This window comes from Diadema antillarum, unplaced genomic scaffold, assembly GCF_040938485.1.
Source record: "Diadema antillarum isolate AM-2024a unplaced genomic scaffold, OU_Dant_1.0 seq00001826_RagTag, whole genome shotgun sequence".
NCBI lineage: Eukaryota > Metazoa > Echinodermata > Echinoidea > Diadematoida > Diadematidae > Diadema > Diadema antillarum.
The window spans coordinates 291,531-312,362 of NW_027272500.1; the positions used below are offsets into that span (position 1 = coordinate 291,531).

The 20,832-nt window shown below is 35.6% G+C and overlaps 1 protein-coding gene across 1 annotated transcript; it reads right to left on the bottom strand.

The window, feature by feature from the left end:
- Positions 1–3,872: 3,872 nt before the first annotated feature.
- Positions 3,873–19,889, bottom strand: LOC139712605 (uncharacterized). Its single transcript, XM_071624412.1, has 8 exons — positions 19,829–19,889; positions 19,288–19,380; positions 15,646–15,954; positions 10,933–11,214; positions 9,024–9,311; positions 7,998–8,276; positions 6,888–7,187; positions 3,873–5,876 (listed from the first exon to the last, which is right to left on the bottom strand). The coding sequence occupies exons 1-8, from the start codon at positions 19,887–19,889 to the stop codon at positions 5,740–5,742; spliced, it is 1,749 nt and encodes a 582-aa protein (XP_071480513.1). The 3' UTR covers positions 3,873–5,739.
- Between the last annotated feature and the right edge of the window lie 943 nt (positions 19,890–20,832).

Here is a 20,832-nt window from a genome sequence, read left to right on the forward strand (position 1 = left end):
TCAATAGATCATCATGTTCCATTTATTTTCGTGACATGAGGAGATCATGTCTGGAATAAGAACAAGAGTTTTAACAGAAAAATTATATAAATACTGGTACATTGATATCCCTATGTCTTCAAGCGAGTAGAATTCTTTTGAAATGAGGAGGAATTCTGTGCCGCTATAGATACTGTAAGATTTACTTTTGTCAAAATATAAACTCATCTACCTCTTGTACCTCGAAGTTGCTATCAACCCCATGAAGTTGAATGTCATGTAATGGAAATGCCTTGCTTTTATGCAGTCACGGGTAGGTAGGTGCACGTGAAAAAGCAGCTAACATAATGGAATGAACAAAATTCATCCGCGTTAAGCGATGAATCATTTTTTTTTTCTCTCTTCATTTTTTTTCTTAAGCGGCATCTGCCCCGTAGTTGTATTGTCATTTGATACGCTCTTCATCTTAAAACTTTCCTGAGGGATTTCAGATTTTGATTTCACATCCGTGTCTCTATCATACTCGTGTTAAATGTTAGAACTAAGCTCTACACTCATAATAATACATCCTGATTACTTTCATTAGCTAAAGCTTAAAAAATGTTTGTATGACAAACCTAGTAAATTAAGTCTATATTCTAGTAAGTATCAGTCTTCCGGAGTTAAAAAATAACAACACAAACAACAACAACAACTTACTTTGTTCGTGCATCAAATGTGATAGCTGAACAAATAACGTTTCTTAACAAGTAACAGATTGATACTTATTGATTATGATCTGGTAATAGCAATCAAACATTTGATCGTATTCAAAACATGAGCGAATGGGAAAAATTGTTTTTTTTTTATAAAAAAGGAGAAAAATATATAGGAGTTTCATATCAGGCTTTGCGAGACTTTTGGAGCTTCACAGTTACCAAACACAACAAAAATTGCTGTGAATGTCAATTGATTGTAAAGAACGAAGGAAGCATATCATTGTTCCTTAAACAAACAGAGATAAATTCGTTGGCTTCACGACACAATTAATTTAACAAACTGATACAAAGCATACTCAAAAGGCGTGCCACACGTTGTATAAGCATAACATTTATACACTTTTTAAAATGAAAATGCTATGAAAGATGGAAGAAAAAGAATGGAAAGAGAGATTGACGAACAACGGTAGCATTTGATAAGTCATATCATAGTGATATGCAGGGAATTATCCACGGAATTATAACTATTCATGTATCAGTCGTGAAAATGGACGAGTTATTTCAGCGACTGTCAGTACTAGATCATGTAGCATCTTAAATCCTACACTAACTCCCCCTGTCTGATGGCATGATGCTTTATCGTTGCACTATATCATGTATCACTGATCTTGTTTTCAATTCTTTTCACATTACCGGTTTTTGTTGACTTTTCTCATCCTCAGAATCCTTGACGTGAATAATCACACTGTACTTCCTCCATTAAATGCACATATTATCAGATACATCACATACATTACATGTGCACAAAGATACATGGACCGACTTTCACATGCAGACACTTATGCATGCATTAATATGAGTATGTGTGCATGCTTCATTGTATCTTAATATGCCTATATTTTTTTTCAGATATAAAGTTCTGACTTGGTTCTTATAATTATGATGTAAAAGAAAAAGGAGAAGAATTAAATTATTTGAGTCTTAACAACGTCTATTAGTTGTTTGTTTCCCAATGACCTAACATGCAAAATATCCTAAAACAGGTGACCAACAGTCCATTGAAGCAGCTGGTAAATAAATGTAATTACTCTATTTCTCAACATGCATTCAAACAATATCAAAATCCCTGGCTAATTTCAAGACAGTGATTTAAATTTCAACGTAGAGCATGAGACACGTGTATATTCAAGTGAGTTTAATTTCTACTATAAAATATGAAGTTTATGAATAGTCAGTTCAACACAATGCACAAAACGAGAACCTGCGTGCCTTCCCATTGCATTTGGGTTACAATCCACCTTTGTCCTCTGAAAGCATGCGGTTTTGTTTTTAAACGAACGAATTGTTTCTTCCAAACTCTAATATTGCTAACACATGTAATGTTTGTGAAACAGAAAGCAAACGCTGATGGCTGATGTACTGTTTTGGCCAGCTGTCTGATTACATACGTATGTACATAATTTCTTTCAGAATGTGGATATTTTTTCATACTAGAGATCTACTTTCAACAAATTACATTTCCAAAATTGGAGTCCAGGCTTCATACATTAAGCATTCTTCCTCGGGAATAACTTGCGTGCACTAATATGTTCTATCTCCCACATATTGTGCATATTACTCTATCATAATATTAGCATTTATATGGAATATATACTGGAGCAGTATAAACCCATCAAAATGAAGTTAATTGCTGCCTGTAGGTTTGTTTGCCTGGCAACCACATTTCCATACGTTATGCCTTATTAAAGTATTCCTTACAATTCTTGGTGTTTATTACATTGGTTAGAAGACCCTTTCACTCCACATTTTGGACATCCTAATCAGTAGGGAACACCATTCGCCATATTATGATTAAAATGCCTTTTAGAGTCTAAATGTTGACATTTATTCAAATAAAAAAAATAAGTAAATTTTGCAAAGAAATGAAAGTAAAGGTCCAAACTCGTCTTATTGATTGGATGAGAATGAGAACTGTGGGATATTATATATATATATATATATATATATATATATATATATATATACAATGTGGAGGGGTGGGATAGGATTGTGAGTAGTGGAGAAAGAAGGGTAGGTACGCCAAAGAGCCGAATATCAATCAAATTTAAATTACTCGAAGAATTTACCTAAACATCTAATGGTAAACATTAACTCAGCATGACATAAAACATGTCCGTAGTGTAATTTACAGAATTACAGAGAAGAAAATCGGTCATGAACGACAACCATTTTTATTGACTGGTAGGGCTCATCACTATGTAGATGCAATGGATACTAGAATTTAAAAAAGTACAGAAAAACCATCAATAAAACAGTCGATCCTTGGTTTTTGGTGATTGCTTGATTGTCCCTCATAAACACATCGTGACTATATGATTTTTATTTAATGTACGTCATTTGGGCGATGACTTAAATAAAGTCCCTAATATCTCTGTTTTACTCTAAGTATGCCATTGTTACGCGTTGGATTGAAATTCATAATGAATTGAGGACAAGCCGACTTTAATCAATCTCAATCCATCGCAATAAACATGAAAAATTTGGCATTATTTGTGTGAATCTAAAATGCTTAAAATATTCTGATATAGCATTTCTGATTTATAGTATTTAGTGTGTATGATGACGTTATGAATATTAGTATGAAATAAAGATGACTTTTATGTCAGTTTGTGTCATTTATTTAGTCATACATAATTTTGGGGTAAATTTGCATATATATATCAATACATTACTTAGTTTCATGTCTATTACCTTTCTAGGTTGTGATATTGCCCTTTAAAATTGACTGAAAATAAAAGGCAACATGTAGAAAATAAAGAAAGAGACACATGTCCTGTATCATGTATGAACGATTTACAAGTTAACAAAAAAATTTAAATCTTATCCAACTTTTCTTTGATATGCAGGTCAGAATTAACTATCAAAGCAGACACATGATCACATATTACTACAACACACACACACACACACACACAAATACTTTTGTTTATTAGGGAAAAAAAGAACTTCATACTGGACTCACATTCGGTGTAGAACAAGGCAAGAATGACCGCAAAGATAACACAAGTGACGAGAAATCACAGAATAAGATTTAAAACAAACACAGAAAGCACTTATGTATTTAAGTTTAGGATATAGTGTTGTATTTTGACATTACAGATAAGTAGTGCATGTCACTTTTGAAACTTCCCAAATTGTAATTTTCAGCAATTTTTGTCACCATTCCCGACACAACCATAATCTTATCATAGTTGTGACTGTAACTTGCGAATAGACAGAAATGTAATTGTAAAAAAAAAAAAGTATTAAAATACAGACCTGCCTTATTCTAATCCTTCTTTTTCCTGGTCGTCGGTATTGTGCAAATAATGTCATAATACTGTAAACACACGCGCGTACACACACATATACGCACACACACATACACACACACACATACACACACACACACACAAAACAAAGTAGTACGAGACATTCCCGACTCGATAAAAACACAGGAATGAAACCAGACGAGAGGCATTCTCAATCCTTATCGCAACTACTCTTTACTGGGTAACATACTTTGGTCATCATGTATACGATATACAACAATGTTAAAAGCACTGTTTACCATTAGGGGATGAAACAAAAACCAGCTTTAGAGCTTCAAAATAGTTCTGAAATGTGAGTTAGGGATAGAAATAACTCATGTATAAAAGTCAATCAGGATAACATATGTTAAGTAATGCTAATTATACAAAATGTGAACAATAGTTATAAAAGATCTATTACATTTTTGATATGGTAGAATGTTTTGTGATACAGATGCCCTACACATATTCATGAAATGTGATAAGTCGAACATATTTTCAATCGCTGCTCAAATGGTAAACAGTACCTGAGAATGATTTGGTTCATCGGTTACGAAACAAGACTGGAGACATGCAGTGATTAACTAAAATGAAGTCTTACTCCTATTACACTTAACTATAACTTTTTCACTAATCAACATGACAATGAAACTGCAACTACCAATAGGTATTAAGCCAGGGCCGATGCACGGGGGAGGGGAAGGAGCCTCCATTTTTTTTTTTCAGAACATAAACACTGTGACTTTTTGCGCCCCCCCCCCCCTCCACTTTTTCATGAAATATTGGGTCGGATTTTTTGTTTTTTGTTTTTGCTGCTTGGTTGTAACCCCCTCTGTTTATTTATTATTAGTTATCTCTAGAACATAAATGGTGTGACTTTTTATTCCCCCCCCCCCTTCATAAAATATAGGTTTTTTCTCTCTCTCTCTGCTTCTCAGTCGATGTAAGTACTCTTTTTTGTGTGTGTGTATAGGGAAGTGACAGCAAAATGTCAAATCCCATTCTGAAAACGAATCCACGTTCCTGTTCCCGTAAAGTCGTCCCCCTCACTTTGAAAACCTAGCGCCACCCCTCTATTAAAGCATATTTGACATGACTGTCAAATATTAGTGTTATTTATCGATATTACTCTGAGAGGTCAAAAACAATAATTAACATTGGTTTAAGCAAAATAACTAGAGTCATTTTGTTACTTTTCACGTTTTTTGTCATTTATTGTCCTTTTGTTTTCGTTGCGAAGCATGGAAAAAATAAAATAGGTTGGAAAAAAATGAGAAATCCTACTTGTTTCGGTCTTTAAGCAAGTGATAAATTGATATTTAAAAGAACACAAAGGCAGGAATATATGCTAGTTACGACAAGTGATTCAACAATCTAAACATGAAACTTTGGAAGAAAGTCACAATGTTATACATTTATGAAAATAAGCCAATCGCATGAAAACTATTATTTGCAATATAATAATCAAAACTTCCTGTCTGAATTAATATGTAAATTTTAAGCAGGATTAGAATAACAGGCAAATGTAGCGTTCAATAAAAGAACATGAAGCAAACCTAAAAAGTATCCCACTATAAGAAAAAAGTAAAAAAAAACGGTTATCCCTGTTTTAATTTAAGAAGCGTCGATTGACGACCAAAGATCAGCTTTCCTTCGTCGAAGCAGTAAAGTCAGGAAAAGAAGAGTGGGATGTTTTACAAGGCATTTAATTTTCAAAAGACAGTGGTCTCTCTCCTCTTGACTATTACTGTCGCACAGGTCAACAACGACAGGAAGAACACGGCCACGAGCAGGGCGTACGTGGTCGACGGCTGCTGAAGAATTCCTCGACGAAGACTAGCAATCGGACCTGTAACGCAGGACCAGACATGCAGGAAGTGAAAAACTATTTCAACAAAGAAATTAAGAAAATTCAAAGACGTTTATGGTGAAATGTCACTCTGAGTCCAATCTGTAATACGTGAGAAATCTCGTCCATTTACATACCGCTGGTAGTATCGCCTTCAGGAAAAAAAAAATGGATGAAATGTCTGTAAACATTTAACTTCTCCACGATGATTCACATCTTGGTACTATTAACATTCAATGTGGTTGTTGCGTAGGGGGAAACAAATCGTCTTGAATAGTGCGAGTACACATCAATTTGATAAATTATATTTGATCGCTATGAGTTTAAATTTGAAAAGAACAAACAAACCGGAAGCAGCTTAACTGCATGATTATGCTCCTATCAATGACACCATTGCCAAGAAGTGTATAATTGTTTTTCATTTCTTTAAGATTTTAGACGAGTCAATGATAACTTAAAAGGTTTGCTTGTTCCAGCAAACTGAAGCGATCAATAAAATCAATTCGAAATCTAGTTTAATGTATTAGATACTTCTTAGAATGATAGCAAAGCCCAGCATGTGGTTAGTTTTCTTTAGAATTTATGTCACAAGTTCAATATAAACATCGTACGTTGTATATTTGTAAAGAATTCATGCGTTCCTACCTTATTTTGACAATAATATTGACAATGATACTTCAGATTGTATTATAAACGTAAATCGTAGGTCCTTACAACATTACAAATAAAAATATTAAAGGAATGATTAACATCGCCCCAAAAAAGTTCAAACAAACAAACAAACAAACAAAAACAAAAAGAAGAAAAGGACTCCTCGTTGATTTGAGTGATAGTTAGAAGTTGTCTACATGTATTACGAAAATGACGTCATAGACTTCGAGTAATGGATACATTCCATGATTTCTTCAATATAAAAGTTATTCATCTCTTCGCTTATGACTACTTCTATTTAAGCTATAGCTTATTTTTTTTTCTTTTTTGAGCACGGCATCTCTCTCTGACTTTAAATACCTTTCTCCGAGCCAAAAGTTGGACAGTGTTCAACACTGGTGTAGGTCCAACCAATCCCGTTAGTCCCAGAGCAAGTGACATTGATGCACCTGTTGCCTGGGCGTGGTCTGAAGAGAGCCGAGGCGCAGCTGGACGAGGAGAGAGTGATGTTGTCGACTCCGATGGTGTATGTGTGGAGGTGTGGGTACGGCTGCTCTTGAAGACTGATGTGACACGTGATGACGAGAATGACCTGGCTTCCTTCCCCATTGATCTCCTGGGTCTCGATGGAGAGGATGTTATTCGCTGGGGGCGCGTGAACTATGAGGGTAAAAACAAAACAATTGATTTGTCTCAAATCAACAGTGACATCAACAGTAGGCCTACTCTCTTCGCGAAATTGTGTCAAAACATAAATCAGTGTCATTATGTAAGCAACTATCACATCGATTTTTTTAATACTAATAGAAAATACTAAAACAGGAAAATATACAAGCACCTCTTTAAACAAAGCAGACATCAAAGAGATCATGAGATATGAAGCTATTATCCTCTATAGTATTAGACCCAATAAGAAAACCTACCAGTTTTCATTGGGCAGTATTGTATTGTCTATATACCAGAACCTATAAGAAACATATACCTGTTCTAAGTCTGCAGTGTTAATAATAATAATAAATAATAACACATACAATTTCTATAGCGCCGTTCTCCACCTTGATTAAATGCTCAAGGCGCTTTACAATTGTACATCAAAGCAAACAGACTGTAGATACAAGTACATCACCGTAATAGAAGAAGATGAAGAAGCAGAAAAAAAAGACATGAAAGTCTGTCTTCAAAAGACACTGGTCTTCAAAATGCACTGCTAAACAAATAGGATTTTAAATCACTCCTGAAAGATGTTATAGAGCTTGAGTCTTTCAGCTCACGAGGAAGTGAATTCCACAGTGTTGGTCCAGCGTGAGCGAAAGCTCGTTCCCCCCAAGATTTCCGAGAAAACGGAATATGTAAGAGACCTGCAGTTGAGGATCGAAGAGTTCGTGAAGGTTGGTATTGACGAAACAAACAAACATTGTAATCAAGAGCTGTTACCGTCTATATAATAATACGAAATTATAAGCAATCTACCTGTTCTCAGTGGACAGTAATTCCGCGTGGAAACAGTTTCTCCAAATTGATTGGTACCGGTACACGATATATCGATACATCTCTGGGGGCGATCTTCCATGATCGTTGAAGAGGCGTTGGATCTTGATAGAATGTCTTCATCAGCGGCGATTTCGAACACACCGATCGGTGGAAACGGTTGGTCGATCGGATCCACATGACATGAGATATTGAGATTCGTTCCCCAGTCATCGTCGTCCTCCTCGACCTTGATAGAGATGATTTTAGGCGCAGGTGGGTCTGAGGAATAGAGAAAGATGGGGTCGAAGATGCATTTGATTTTATTAAAAAAACAGTTTAAAGGTTTTGATGTAAGTACACATTTTATAGTTTGTTGATTTAATTTATAGTTGATCATGTACATACAAAGCTCGGCACTAACATTTTTTTTTTTTTTCAGGAGGTCCATTCAAGCCACTAAAATCATTTAATTTGTAATTGTTGTGGCTCGAGAAATATATTTAGGGTCTAAAATAAAGGCAAAGGTAATGTAAATCTCAGTTGCCCGATTGGGCCACCGAAGCATTTTTTCCCCTGAAATTTGGTAGTTTGACATATCTCTCTATGTATGCATATATTATATATGATTAAATGTTAAAGATTATAATCTATAAAGGGAACAATAAATGAATTGTTTGCATGGTTTAATTTGTAAAATGCACCCGTTTTCAATCATAAACATCTTTCCGCATTTGTCAAATTTGTATTGATATATAGGGGAAACATCGCTGTACTGAAAAGGAATAGGGCTTAGTATATCACAGAGATTCCCCGCAATCCCGATTCAACCAAACAGTTCCAGATTACTAGCAATTATTGCAAACAGTGTTTACCAATACGAAAGTATGTCTCTCACGGAATTTGATAACTTGAAGCATATTTATTATTTATTTATTTATCTATTTATCTTATCATTATTATTGTTGTTGTTGTTGTTGTTGTTTTTTTTTTTTTTTGGGGGGGGGGGGTGGATTTCCTGTTACTCACCCCTCGGACAGTGTCTCGCGGAAGCGGAAGTAATTCCGACGCCATTAGTTGCGGAACACGTGACATTAATACACCTGTTTGGGCGTGGTCTCAAGACGGCCGAGGTCCAGCTCGCGTTGGACAGGGTGGTCCCATCAACTCCAATTGAATATGAATGGAGGTACGGGTACGACTGGTCGCTCAGGTTCGCTCTGCACAGGATTAGCAGATTCATCTGACGGTCTTTGTCTAGGAACTCCGAAGTCTTGATCGACAAGACATCAGCTGCTGGAGGCTCGCCACTGGTCTCTACGGGAAGATAAAGACATCCGTAACAATTATACGGAGAATAGTGTGCAAGAGATCTTTAAAGGATTAACATTTGTAATAGAAGTAATTTTATTTCTTGACCAGTTCTTGCGAATATCAAAGGAGACCTCTGGATAATTTTCAGAATTTTACTTTTGAGCTACTATAATTAGTTGTACTGAGTACAGAGTTTCAGAATTTATAGTTATTACTATATATATATATATATATATATATATATATATATATATATATATTATATTTACAATAAACAGCAATGACCACGGATGATGACATGGCAGCCTCACCATAAGAATGCATGAGTTGTGGCTCAAGGAAGCAGAGCCAAAGAAGGTGTCATGAATACATTTTACACATGTGAACTTGTTTAACAAGTGTTAATGAAATTATTCTGCCACATTTCTATAAAAAAACAAAATGAGGCTCCTATGTCATCAACATTGTTCAGTGTAATTTGTTTCAGATTTTTTTTTAAGGGTATTATTTCTCTGCTCAAGGATCACAATAAATTCCATAAATTTATACATGGATCTGTTGATGTATGTACTTCATGATGTGAAATCACGAAAATCGACTTAAATGCCACTTTAAATTGAGCGAGTTGAAGATGTAATATCCTCACCATTTATCATGTATGTTGTATATGAAGTTCGAGAAAAAAATACATATTTAGCCAATACAGACCATAGCATATTCCCTTATTAAGAAAATATATCTGAGCTAACATATGCTTTTCCTTTATTTAAGTGGTTTTAAGGCACGTTTAGTATTACAGCTTAGAGAGTTTTGTCATTTCTGCAATGAAATGAATAGACAACTGTGAGAGCATGACATCATTAACCTGCTGATTTGAATGTTTATAAAATGAATGGTCAAGAAAAGTATGAAATTTCAATTTTTCATAATTTTTTTTTTATTTCTAGTCCCATTTTCGATCATTTTGGCACTGTTGCGCCGTTTTTCTTTGTCTTTCTAATGGAAATAACAAAATTTTGGAGTGTATTTCATCTTGAAACAAAAAAGTGTAATGTTTAAAACGAAATCCTTAAATTCCAAGTGTTTTATTTTTTTCATGGTTTTATGATTATCTAAACACTCATTGAGTGTGATCAAACATTTAAATTTTTCTGTTGCATTCTGAGACAGTTTAACACCCTGGATATCATTTGATAACAAATTTTCACTTTCTGCTTGTGGGGTGTGTGTGTGTGTGGGGGGGGGGGGGGTCACAAGAAGTGTATATTAATTTAAAATAATCTTTAACAATATCTAAGTTATCTCGAGTTGACGAAACAATAATACACCATCATCATTGTAAGTTTTCGTAATACGAATGTGTCTTTGATTTCTATTTTCCAAGTCGAGAGAATATCGTGCATTCTTCTCGTCATTTTCGATCCAATTTGCTGTGGATCAAACCATTACAGCCTATTTATAAGGTAAAGTTATACATTTATATATTTCACATTCAGACACTGAACCCTTTGTATACATTCCTGTCTCTCTCTGCCCTGAGATGAGGTCCTTCTTTCGGTTCACGGATTTCATAAAAACTTGGTGCATATCCCAAGAAGATCTATAACTGTACACAATTACTTACCACAGCTTCTGACACAATGAGTCCGCGTAGTGGTCGTCCTACCAATCTCGTTGATTCCGGTGCATGAGATTTCTACGCATCCACTGGGTAGAGGGTCAAGGGTCACGGAAGGGGAGCTTGAAGATGACTGAATGACGTCATCGATTGCAATCTCATATGTCCCGATTAGTGGAAATGGTTGGTCACATGGGGTGACGTGACATGTAATCTGGAGGCCATCAGTTTCTTGTCCGTCCTCGTTGTCAACGATCTTGATCGAGATGATATTATCTGCTGGAGGGTCTGTCACGTGATCAGGGTTAAAGGCAGATTGATATTCAAATAAACCAAGATTAAAGTCTATTTCAGGGTATGTTGCCTTACATTCGTATGACCTTGCATCACAAACCTCACACTGTCCATCGGGACATCACTGTGATCTCAATGAGTGTATACCAACTTTTACATTTGTACACTTTCACAATTTCCCACTAACTTTTACATTGATGTGACAATCCTTTCATACTAATTCTATGGAGTTTTCCATCATATTGATGCATATGTGTGTGTGTGTGTGTGAGAGAGAGAGAGAGAGAGAGAGAGAGAGCTACAAAAATAAAGTAAGAGTCGTTATTGTGGCGGCTCGTTAATCCGAAAATAAACAAAGAAAGAAAGAAAAACAGGAAAAAAAAACCCCGCATCATACGAAGCTTCGATATTACGCCCCTAATTGTTTTTCGGGTTAACCAACTTTCTCAATAGTAACCCTTATTTGCTTTGTCGATTAACGAACCCTCGGAGTAACGTACCATATTTTATTTTGTTGATTAGCAAACCTCAAGAATAACAAATCTCTGGAATACCGAACTATAACCTCACGAATGTTCAGAGTTGTACCTGTGATAAGCAGATTGGATTTTTTTTTCTTCGTTATTGTAACTGCGAATAAGCACACAGTTTTGATTGAGTGAATTCTTTCCTAAACCAAGCTTCAAAAAAGGCAACCTGTAAAAAAGGGAAGCACACATACCGAAGGATATTATTGGATATACATGTACATAATGTTATGCTTCTTACGTTGGACTTGTAGCGTTCTAGACTGTTCACTGCTGAGAAGGTGGCACTGAAGGACGCCCCCATGGTCTGCTACCGTCGGAGTTAATGTCAGCTCGCTACGAACGTTGTACGTATCTACTCTAGCGGTTCCTTAAACCAGAGAAAGGAACCAAGCTAACATTGATGATTTGTTGTGTCAATAATTCAATTCGGTTGTAACTTGATCATAAAGAGATAAAGAAATAGATGAAGGAAATAAAAGGTAGCCTTGTACAAGGTAGAGTCTGAGTCACGACACTTAAGTTCAAGCCCACTTCCAAAGCCGGGTCAATACGTGCATGTGTACCGGAACTTATTGAAAAGTAGAAACACCTTCAAATCGCCCACTAATTAGGCTATTCAATTCAATTCAATTCAATAGTTTATTTATTTCCATCATCACAAAGAAAAGAAAAGCAAAAGTTGACATAATCCAAAGTGAAACATTTTTTTTTTTTCATTTCTCTTACACTCGTCTGATAAAGGATTTTTTCAATACAATATAAAGTATATTATACACGAATGATGTCGTAAAAACGAAACAATGCACTTTGCCATGGCAATGCTATACCATCGGCTCGCGGCACTACGTCTAAGGCTATGCCATCGCCTCGCGGCACTACGTCTCATTGCATGAACCCAGTACTTTGTTGGTAATTACAGGAAGTTCCAAATAGTAAGGTGGACAATCATTTTCATATCACTTCTTTTTCGTTCATCCTGAGACGTAAAATTTCATTTTGCTGTATGTTATTTCAATCACTCTTTGCTGAGTATTTTGCATTGTTTTAAACAACAAAAGGATGTGGATGATGGATTGAAGCTGTAGATTCATGTTATTTTTTTCTTCTGTATGTGTTACCAACAGGTGCAGATATTATTAGATATGGTACGGGATGGTGTGATATTGCGCATGAAATCATTGCATCTAATTAACCCATTAAAACGAAGCCACGAGTTTTAGAAAAAAATTAGACCGCAGACTATCTAAAGATACCAAATGATATACATTTCAAATATATCCAGAACTATAAAACAACAACATTGTATATTTTACTATCATATATATATATATATATATATGGATATGAAGAGTTTGTTTGCAAAAACCGATAAGTCCATATTTGCCAAATGGAGATATTTGCGATTAAAGGTTAAGAAAAATAAAGAGAATAATAAGAGCTCTTTTGCTTCTTTTGACCATAACTTCAAAAAATACCAATATACCAATATATCATTTAAAAGGTATTATTTTGTACTTTATGACAGAGATCGTACTTCAAAATTTTCAAAAATGGACTTATCGGTTTTTGCAAACATACTCTTCATATATATATATATATATATATATATATATACATATTCATATACATTATACATAATATATATATATGCATGCCAATATTAAAAAGAACAACAACAACATATAATTGTGGGTTTGTTTATTGCTTTTTTTGTGAATTCATGCTTACAAGTAATCACGCACGGAAGTGGCGGTTTTAGATCCCCTCAAAAGGACTAGGCAACGATGTCAACAGGCTAGGCCTCAAATAGAGAGCACAGGCACTGACACTAGAAACATCGTGACCAATACCACGCTGTCTAGATACCTACTCAATTGGGAATATCTATCTAAAATATACTCGAGAATACAAGTGGAATATGCAACCAGTGTCAAAAAGCCCGAAATAAAGATTGTCATTGCCATCGTCCCAAAGAAATTTTGACAACACACACACACACACACACACACACACACACACACAGTCAGAACCACTCCCATGTACCATGATATGACGCTTATATGAATTGATAATTTTTGGGAGAAAATCTAATCAATATTTGTCGTCCGTCATCACTTTACCCGTATAAAATCGGAAGAAAAATGAACATAATGTAAAGCCAAATTTGGCCGTATAACCTGTACAGTTTTCTGAATTTCATTTGATTTATATATATATATATATATATATATATATATATATATATATATAAAGATAAGTAACAAAGCTGCAACAAAGTTCATGCTGTATTCACCAACGGTTTATTTCTTCACACAAAATTTGACCATAACTGATTGAAAGACTATCTACTCAACAGAATTTGGAAGTAAATGTATGTGTATGCTGAAGTTTGAAAGGAATAGTAAACTGCTTGCACATATTCTGCATAACCATCAGTGTGACGATTCAGTTTGATTTTAAAAATCGAATGTTTATATTAATCATGATAATTTCAGATTATTTAAAGATTATCTATACACTAGAATTAAAGTTAATTTATGTGTATGTTGAATTTTGAAAGAAATAATGCACTGCTTTTACATTACCACCGCAGCTGCGTATTCAGAGGAATTACTTCTGTATCAGTCGTGCCAAGTTTTTTCATGTATGCTTTATACTCATTGTCATTTCATTATGACGTAACATTGCACTGTTGCCAGGATGCGCGCTGGGTGTTAGGATGCCTAGCATTGATGCGTTAAAGCGCGCATCCTTGGTAACACGGTTGCAATATATTGTTATGGCTTAATTTTGTTATTGTTCTCTCAGTATCAACACTTGAGAAAGGGCGGCGAGACGCTCGAAAATTTGTGTGAAGAAATAAACCGTTGGTGAATACAGCATGAACTTTGTTGCAGCTTTGTTACTTATCTTTTTATCTTGCCAACACGTGGACTACCTTATCAACATGTATATATATATATATATATATATATATATGAAGGGTTTGTTTGCAAAAACCGATAAGTCCATTTTTGAAGATTTTGAAGTACGATCTCTGTCATAATGTACAAAGTAATACCTTTTAAATGATATATTGGTCACTACATATAAAGGTATATTTTTGAAGTTATGGTCAAAAGAAGCAAAAATGTTGTTATTATTCTCTTTATTTTTCTTGACCTTTAATCGCAAATATCTCCATTTGGCAAATATGGACTTATCGGTTTTTGCAAACAAACTCTTCATATGAAGAGTTTGTTCGCAAAAACCGATAAGTCCATTTTTGAAAATTTTGAAGTACGGTCTCTGTCATAAAGTACAAAATAATACCTTTTAAATGATATATTTGTCATTACATATAAAGGTACATTTTTTAAGTTATGGTCGAAAGAAGCAAAAATGTTCTCATTATTCTTTTCATTTTTCTTGACCTTTAATCGCAAATATCTCCATTTGGCAAATATGGACTTATCGGTTTTTGCGAACAAACTCTTCATATATATATATATATATATATATACATGTATATATATATAATATCCCTTGGAATGAAGTAGGCCAATTACATATCGCTTTGAAGCCTGGCATCTGACGATTTGATATCTAAATTAGGTCTTTTACCTTCAATTAAACACTATTGTGCCTATCATATGTAAAGATAAATATCTTCATATAAATTATTATGTATTACAAGTATGCTTTGAAGTTTTTGCATGATCTTGTTGACCGTCTTGCTTCATTTATTAGTCTTTATATCAAGGATATCTTGTGCAAATGTCAAAACACAAAGGGAAAACGTCACCTGCGTAGGTTGTCAGATAGACTTCTCACGAAATTTGTATTATTGATTATGGTAACACCTTTATCATGAGGGCTGAAAGTTAACTTTTGCGAATTAAAGATTCAAACTTACGGTTTCCCTCACACCTCACTCCGGCGTCTTCACCATGGCTACAGCCTTCACATCCCCAGTATGGTCGACGACATTGTTGAAGAGAGGTTTCCGTTCCAGTACAGATAACATCGTCAAGCCAAATTGGTCCAGATCCCTGTCCAAAGTGGGCTCCCGTATAATGAGCTGAGGCCGATTGGTAGCCGAGATCTCTGCAGACGACGTGCGCGTTGTTGATATCCCAACAATCATCACAAACCGTGCCCCACTGCCCGTCACACCTTATCTCAACTCGGCCCTCTCTTTCGCATGATCCACCAACCAGCCGCACTGGAAGAACATAGTGGGGAATATATGCCACAGACTAGTCGTATTCAGACAACCCACAACATAGCATCAAACAATCAACCACGAAGAAGATGAATGAACACATGCATAATTGTGATGCATCATTCTGCCATGTATCTCTCAGCTTGAAATTCGCTTACAAAAAGTCTGTATCGGAAAACTAGATGATCAATTGATAAACTAACACAATGAAACGTATCTATGTTTACAATTAATTTGGTGTATGATTTAAATCTGAAAATATCTTTAAACATTCGATGAAAACTTGATTTTTTTTCAAAACTGTAGTTCATCTAATAAAAATTAGGTGAAAAAGGATAATCAATGTCTGTTTCTCTTTGCCCTGCATGTCTGCTGTGTGTTTTGGAACGTTGTCAAGATATCAAGCCGCACGTACTCACCCGCATAGCCGGGGCATGTACTCGAGCAAATGCTACAGGTGCAGTAATGTAGTGTGGCCGCTGAACCCTTGGACTTGGTCTGCCTTTGTCAGTCATTGATGCTGGATATCCATTCAACAAGGCATAGTCTTTTTGTCGACCTTGAATTGAGATTTCTTAGAGAGTGTGGATAAAGGAAAAAGTGAGCGATTTATCCTCATAGCTTATTTATTTAAAGAGAAGCAACAATAATCAATAGCATCATATACTAAAATGAACTCGGTGGAAAAATTGGACTGTCATTTCCGTCGGCCAAGAATTCAAACCTGCCTGGGAAAATCAGCTAATGGTCAGCAAAGCTGTCGTAATGCTTTTCATGTAGTTAATCAATTTCATTACTAGTGATATTGGCTGTATTTTGGCAAATTTACAAGACTTACGTGAAACAGGAGGTCAAACATAAAACATTTCTTATGTATTGAAATAGCAGAAAATTAATCTCACAAGACGATTTAATTGTATAATTTGTCTTACGAACTTTCTTTGCTTTTATCACCAAGCTTTGTCAGTTATATATTCAGTTTCATTTTTATATGACAAAGACATAAGATTGTATAATTCAGCAAGAGTGAGTGTAATGCGGCCATTCTATCTCGTGCAGTCGTAACGGGGACGTTATATCATGGCACACATCACTCTGCCAGCACTTTCTGTGTAAGAGGATGACAAAGTTACTCGTAAACCCCAAACGTCATACTTGAATGACTTATATCAACTGAGGTATGATGAACAAGTATTCTGCCACCAGACACCTTCTTTAGATAAAGAGAAATCTACCCCTAAGGGGTATTAAAAAGCCCATTCCGTGATTACTCGTTATTGTAGGTGAAAGTTCATTTCCGATTTCAACCTCCAGTGCATTTCTATTTTGCCGTAAATGTGAATAACATCTGCATCTCTATGCTCATTTCAACAATTGTAACATTTATTAAGGTTGCTATACATTGCATATATGGTACACACCAAGTATAGCATCTGTACCATTACTGGTTTTATTATTTCAAGGACTTCAGACTCTGAATGGATCAGTTTTTGTAACTTCAAGAATACTAGTCTCGGCTGGTACAAGAATGATAATTGTAACCTTTATAAGTAAAGGGCAGAAACCGAATGTCTCCAAACACCATTGATAGTCATTTCGTTCAACATTTGGTCAGTTTTTCAAGGTGAGGTATGGCGTCCTAAGCTAGTCTACAGTCAAGGTAGTCTGAGCATAGGGTTATTGACATGTATCTGTTTCTTTGAATATCTTCGCGGTCAGTCTAATCACACAGCATAAAGGGTCCGTTATGAAAGCCTCATAACCTGCCTTATGTCTCATTTGAAATTATTCACCACTATGCCTTAAAAAAAGCAGATTTATCATGTTTATGAATATGACAGTGACAAAATAGGCTGCAGGTTTTGAAGAGCGATTCTTGAGGGCCAGGTTGCCCTGTAAGCCAATCGGGGACAGCATTTCTGAAGATTACATGTCAGACTGTTTTGTTTCGCTGTCTTGATGTCGGTGAAAGTTCATATCCGATCAACTTACGTAAAGAGTATGTATAACCTCCTTGTGGTTGTGGGCGTGAAAGGAAAGCAGATTGTTCTGATATACATTATTCATATTTTTTGATCTGCAAAAATCAACAATACTATAAGAGTACAGCAGGACTTCAAAAATCCTCCTCGTGTAGTTTCTTGCAAAAAATGTTATTTCGTGACTTTTTATCTCATGTTCGTGTCCCCTCTATATCCTTAGAGTGTCCGCTGACAGTCTGTCAAATTTCTTCCCTTTCACTCATTTCAGCTCTGATTCATGGAAGACGAGTCTTACACTCAATATTTCTTGAATTCCGTTAAATCTTCGCCTTAGTTATGTGCGTATGAGTTGATGGATTATTTGTCCTTCTTCAAATGTCATTTTAAGTGGGAAAAACGAACTATACGTTGAATAAATGTGGGGAAATTCATCGAGGGTATCTCACTAGGTGAAAGGTTACTTCCGTCAGAGCTTCCAGGTTTCAATTCTGAAGCGTTTGCTCTCTCTGATTTATGTTGCGTCATTTTCCCTAAAATTTTACTTTCTGTTTTTATCAGAATGATTGAATGTTACAGTAAGATGCTAGTAAGTGAGAGAAAGGAAAGTTCAAAGTCTCTTTTTTTGTGTATTTCTCAAAAGTGTTCACCAATCACTGTTTTTTTTCCAAACACACACAGACGCATACTCCCACTTTCAAAGCAGCCATTTGTGCAGTCATTGCTATTCAGTTTTTCTTTTGATCTTTATCTTAGTTGAATTGATGAACGTAGACTGACAGTGAATACTAACAGGGAGACTTAGACACGTCGTCTTCATCTCTGTGCAATGTATTTGAGTCACCATCATTTATGAACAGAAGAATTACAAATATCATGAATAAATTTATGTATATACAAGTATAATTATATAATTTCATACATACATATTCATGGATATTTGCACATATGTATCGGTACGTAAGCTGTATGTATATGACTTTCACTCTCATGATTTGTAAAGGCACAATTCAGTGAAACTTCAGCAAATATTTATTTGTTTTTCTGCCTCGGCGCCATCCCAACACATTGATCTCGATGTAGCGGCGAGCAGAAAGTGGCATCAAAACGGCAGCACAAAAACAGTGGTTTCCAGCGTGCTCCTATATGTTTACAGACACAAATTGTACTACTAAGTTGGTTTGCATGTCTGCTCAAATGTCCCCAAAATGATCAATTGAAATGCCGTTCCCAGTAAAAACATCGTCCTCTCTAACACCTCTATAAGATATTGGTTGTACTATATTTTGGGCGATGGCACTGCTAGTGGTGAACCCTTCAGTGATTTGGATGCCATTCAAGTACCAACTCACACCCGAGCTGGGGGCATCATTTCCTGTACACACTGCGGTGACTTCACGGCCTGCCCGTAGAGGCGATGGTACCGCTAGGTTCAACGTTATGCCAGCTGCAAAAGAAATGTAGGGAGATATGTTGACAGATCCCATTAGAATCGAACATGACAAAATGTTTATAATGTCTTTCAACCCTTCCAGATGGCTCAATTTTTTTCAAGGCAATCACTAAATAATGCCGTTGGCATAGATAAAGATATTGAGATGAAAGCAACAATAAATGGACAAGAAACAACAAAGTTGACAAAATATGATATGTACATGTGATTGTTCACACCCAGTGAAGCATCAAACTGTATTGATGGGTTTGACTAGAAATGTCTGCTCTTGAATTTTGGCTAATCGTTATCCAATTGTCACTTTACAAGAAAACTTTCACACCCTGCTGATTCAGGTATTCTGGTTGTATACAGAAACACGTACCAAACCGACGGAAAGTATGCAGTAACGAAAAAGAAATAAATAAACCGTGTCTTCTAAAACGATGCATCTGGTCCTTACCCCCGAGGTGAATACCAATGAGAAGAAGCCCGACCTGGACTAATACTCGGATGTCAATCATGTTGAGTAGATGCCTGTATAATATGAGAAGTCTGGTGGAGAGAAAGAAGACAAAATTGATCAATCAATCAATCAATCAATCAATCAATCAATCAATCAATCAATCAATCAATGACACCATAAATTATTATAAGACAAGCGATGACAGCCCATCGAGCACAAAAGCAGTCCTTATGCCTGATTTCCCTGGTTTTTCGTGGAGTTGTTTTATGTTCTATGTGCATATAGATAATAAAAGAAAAAAAGGTTTATATCAGTCTAAACAATTCCTCACACCTACTCTCGATTATCTCTCTGAAAAATGGAAATGAAGTTGAAACGGTGAAAACTAGTAAGATTCGCCAATCTCCAGACATAAACTGCTCTCCCTCGTTGACCCTCGCATCGCATGTAGTTCGGTACCACGCAATCGAATTGTCTGGTTTTTATTGAGTCACTGGAATGTACGTGAATATGAAAGAGACATCTTACATGATGAAATCCCCAAGACTCATCCGCGTAAAGTGATGAGTCATCTAGAATCCTGCTTCGTAAACTGACACCCTTTTTTGCGCCTGGTTCTTATGTTTTACTTTAGATGAATTTTTATGTTATCAATTTTCATCACACACAGTATAGTGAAGGCTTTCAGACCTAGATTTCAAATCTTGTCTGTATCGCACTTAAATTATACGTCGACAATACTTTCAGGCATTATTAGGTCTATTGTGCACTTTAACTATATTGATAATTCATTGCTGTCGACAAATTTGACAAATGTCCTTGTATTTAAACAAATAAATCCAGCTTGTCGTCTGTAGATAAGGGAGACAGAAAAAAAATAAAACAAAACAAATCAAGCAATTTTGCAATTGTAGGGTATTAAGTACAAAAAAAAATTCTTTCCATGTTGACACTCTGAATACAGCTATAGTTTTAGATGATTTTCAATTAGAAAGAGTTTC

Coding starts and splice junctions, on each gene's coding strand:
- LOC139712605 (XM_071624412.1), bottom strand. CDS start 19,889: ATGATTGACATCCGAGTATTAGTCCAGGTCGGGCTTCTTCTCATTGGT. Junction 19,381..19,828: donor CATTGGTATTCACCTCGGGG/GTAAGGACCAGA, acceptor TTTCTTTTGCAG/CTGGCATAACGTTGAACCTA. Junction 8,277..9,023: donor CGCGAGACACTGTCCGAGGG/GTGAGTAACAGG, acceptor TCTATTCCTCAG/ACCCACCTGCGCCTAAAATC.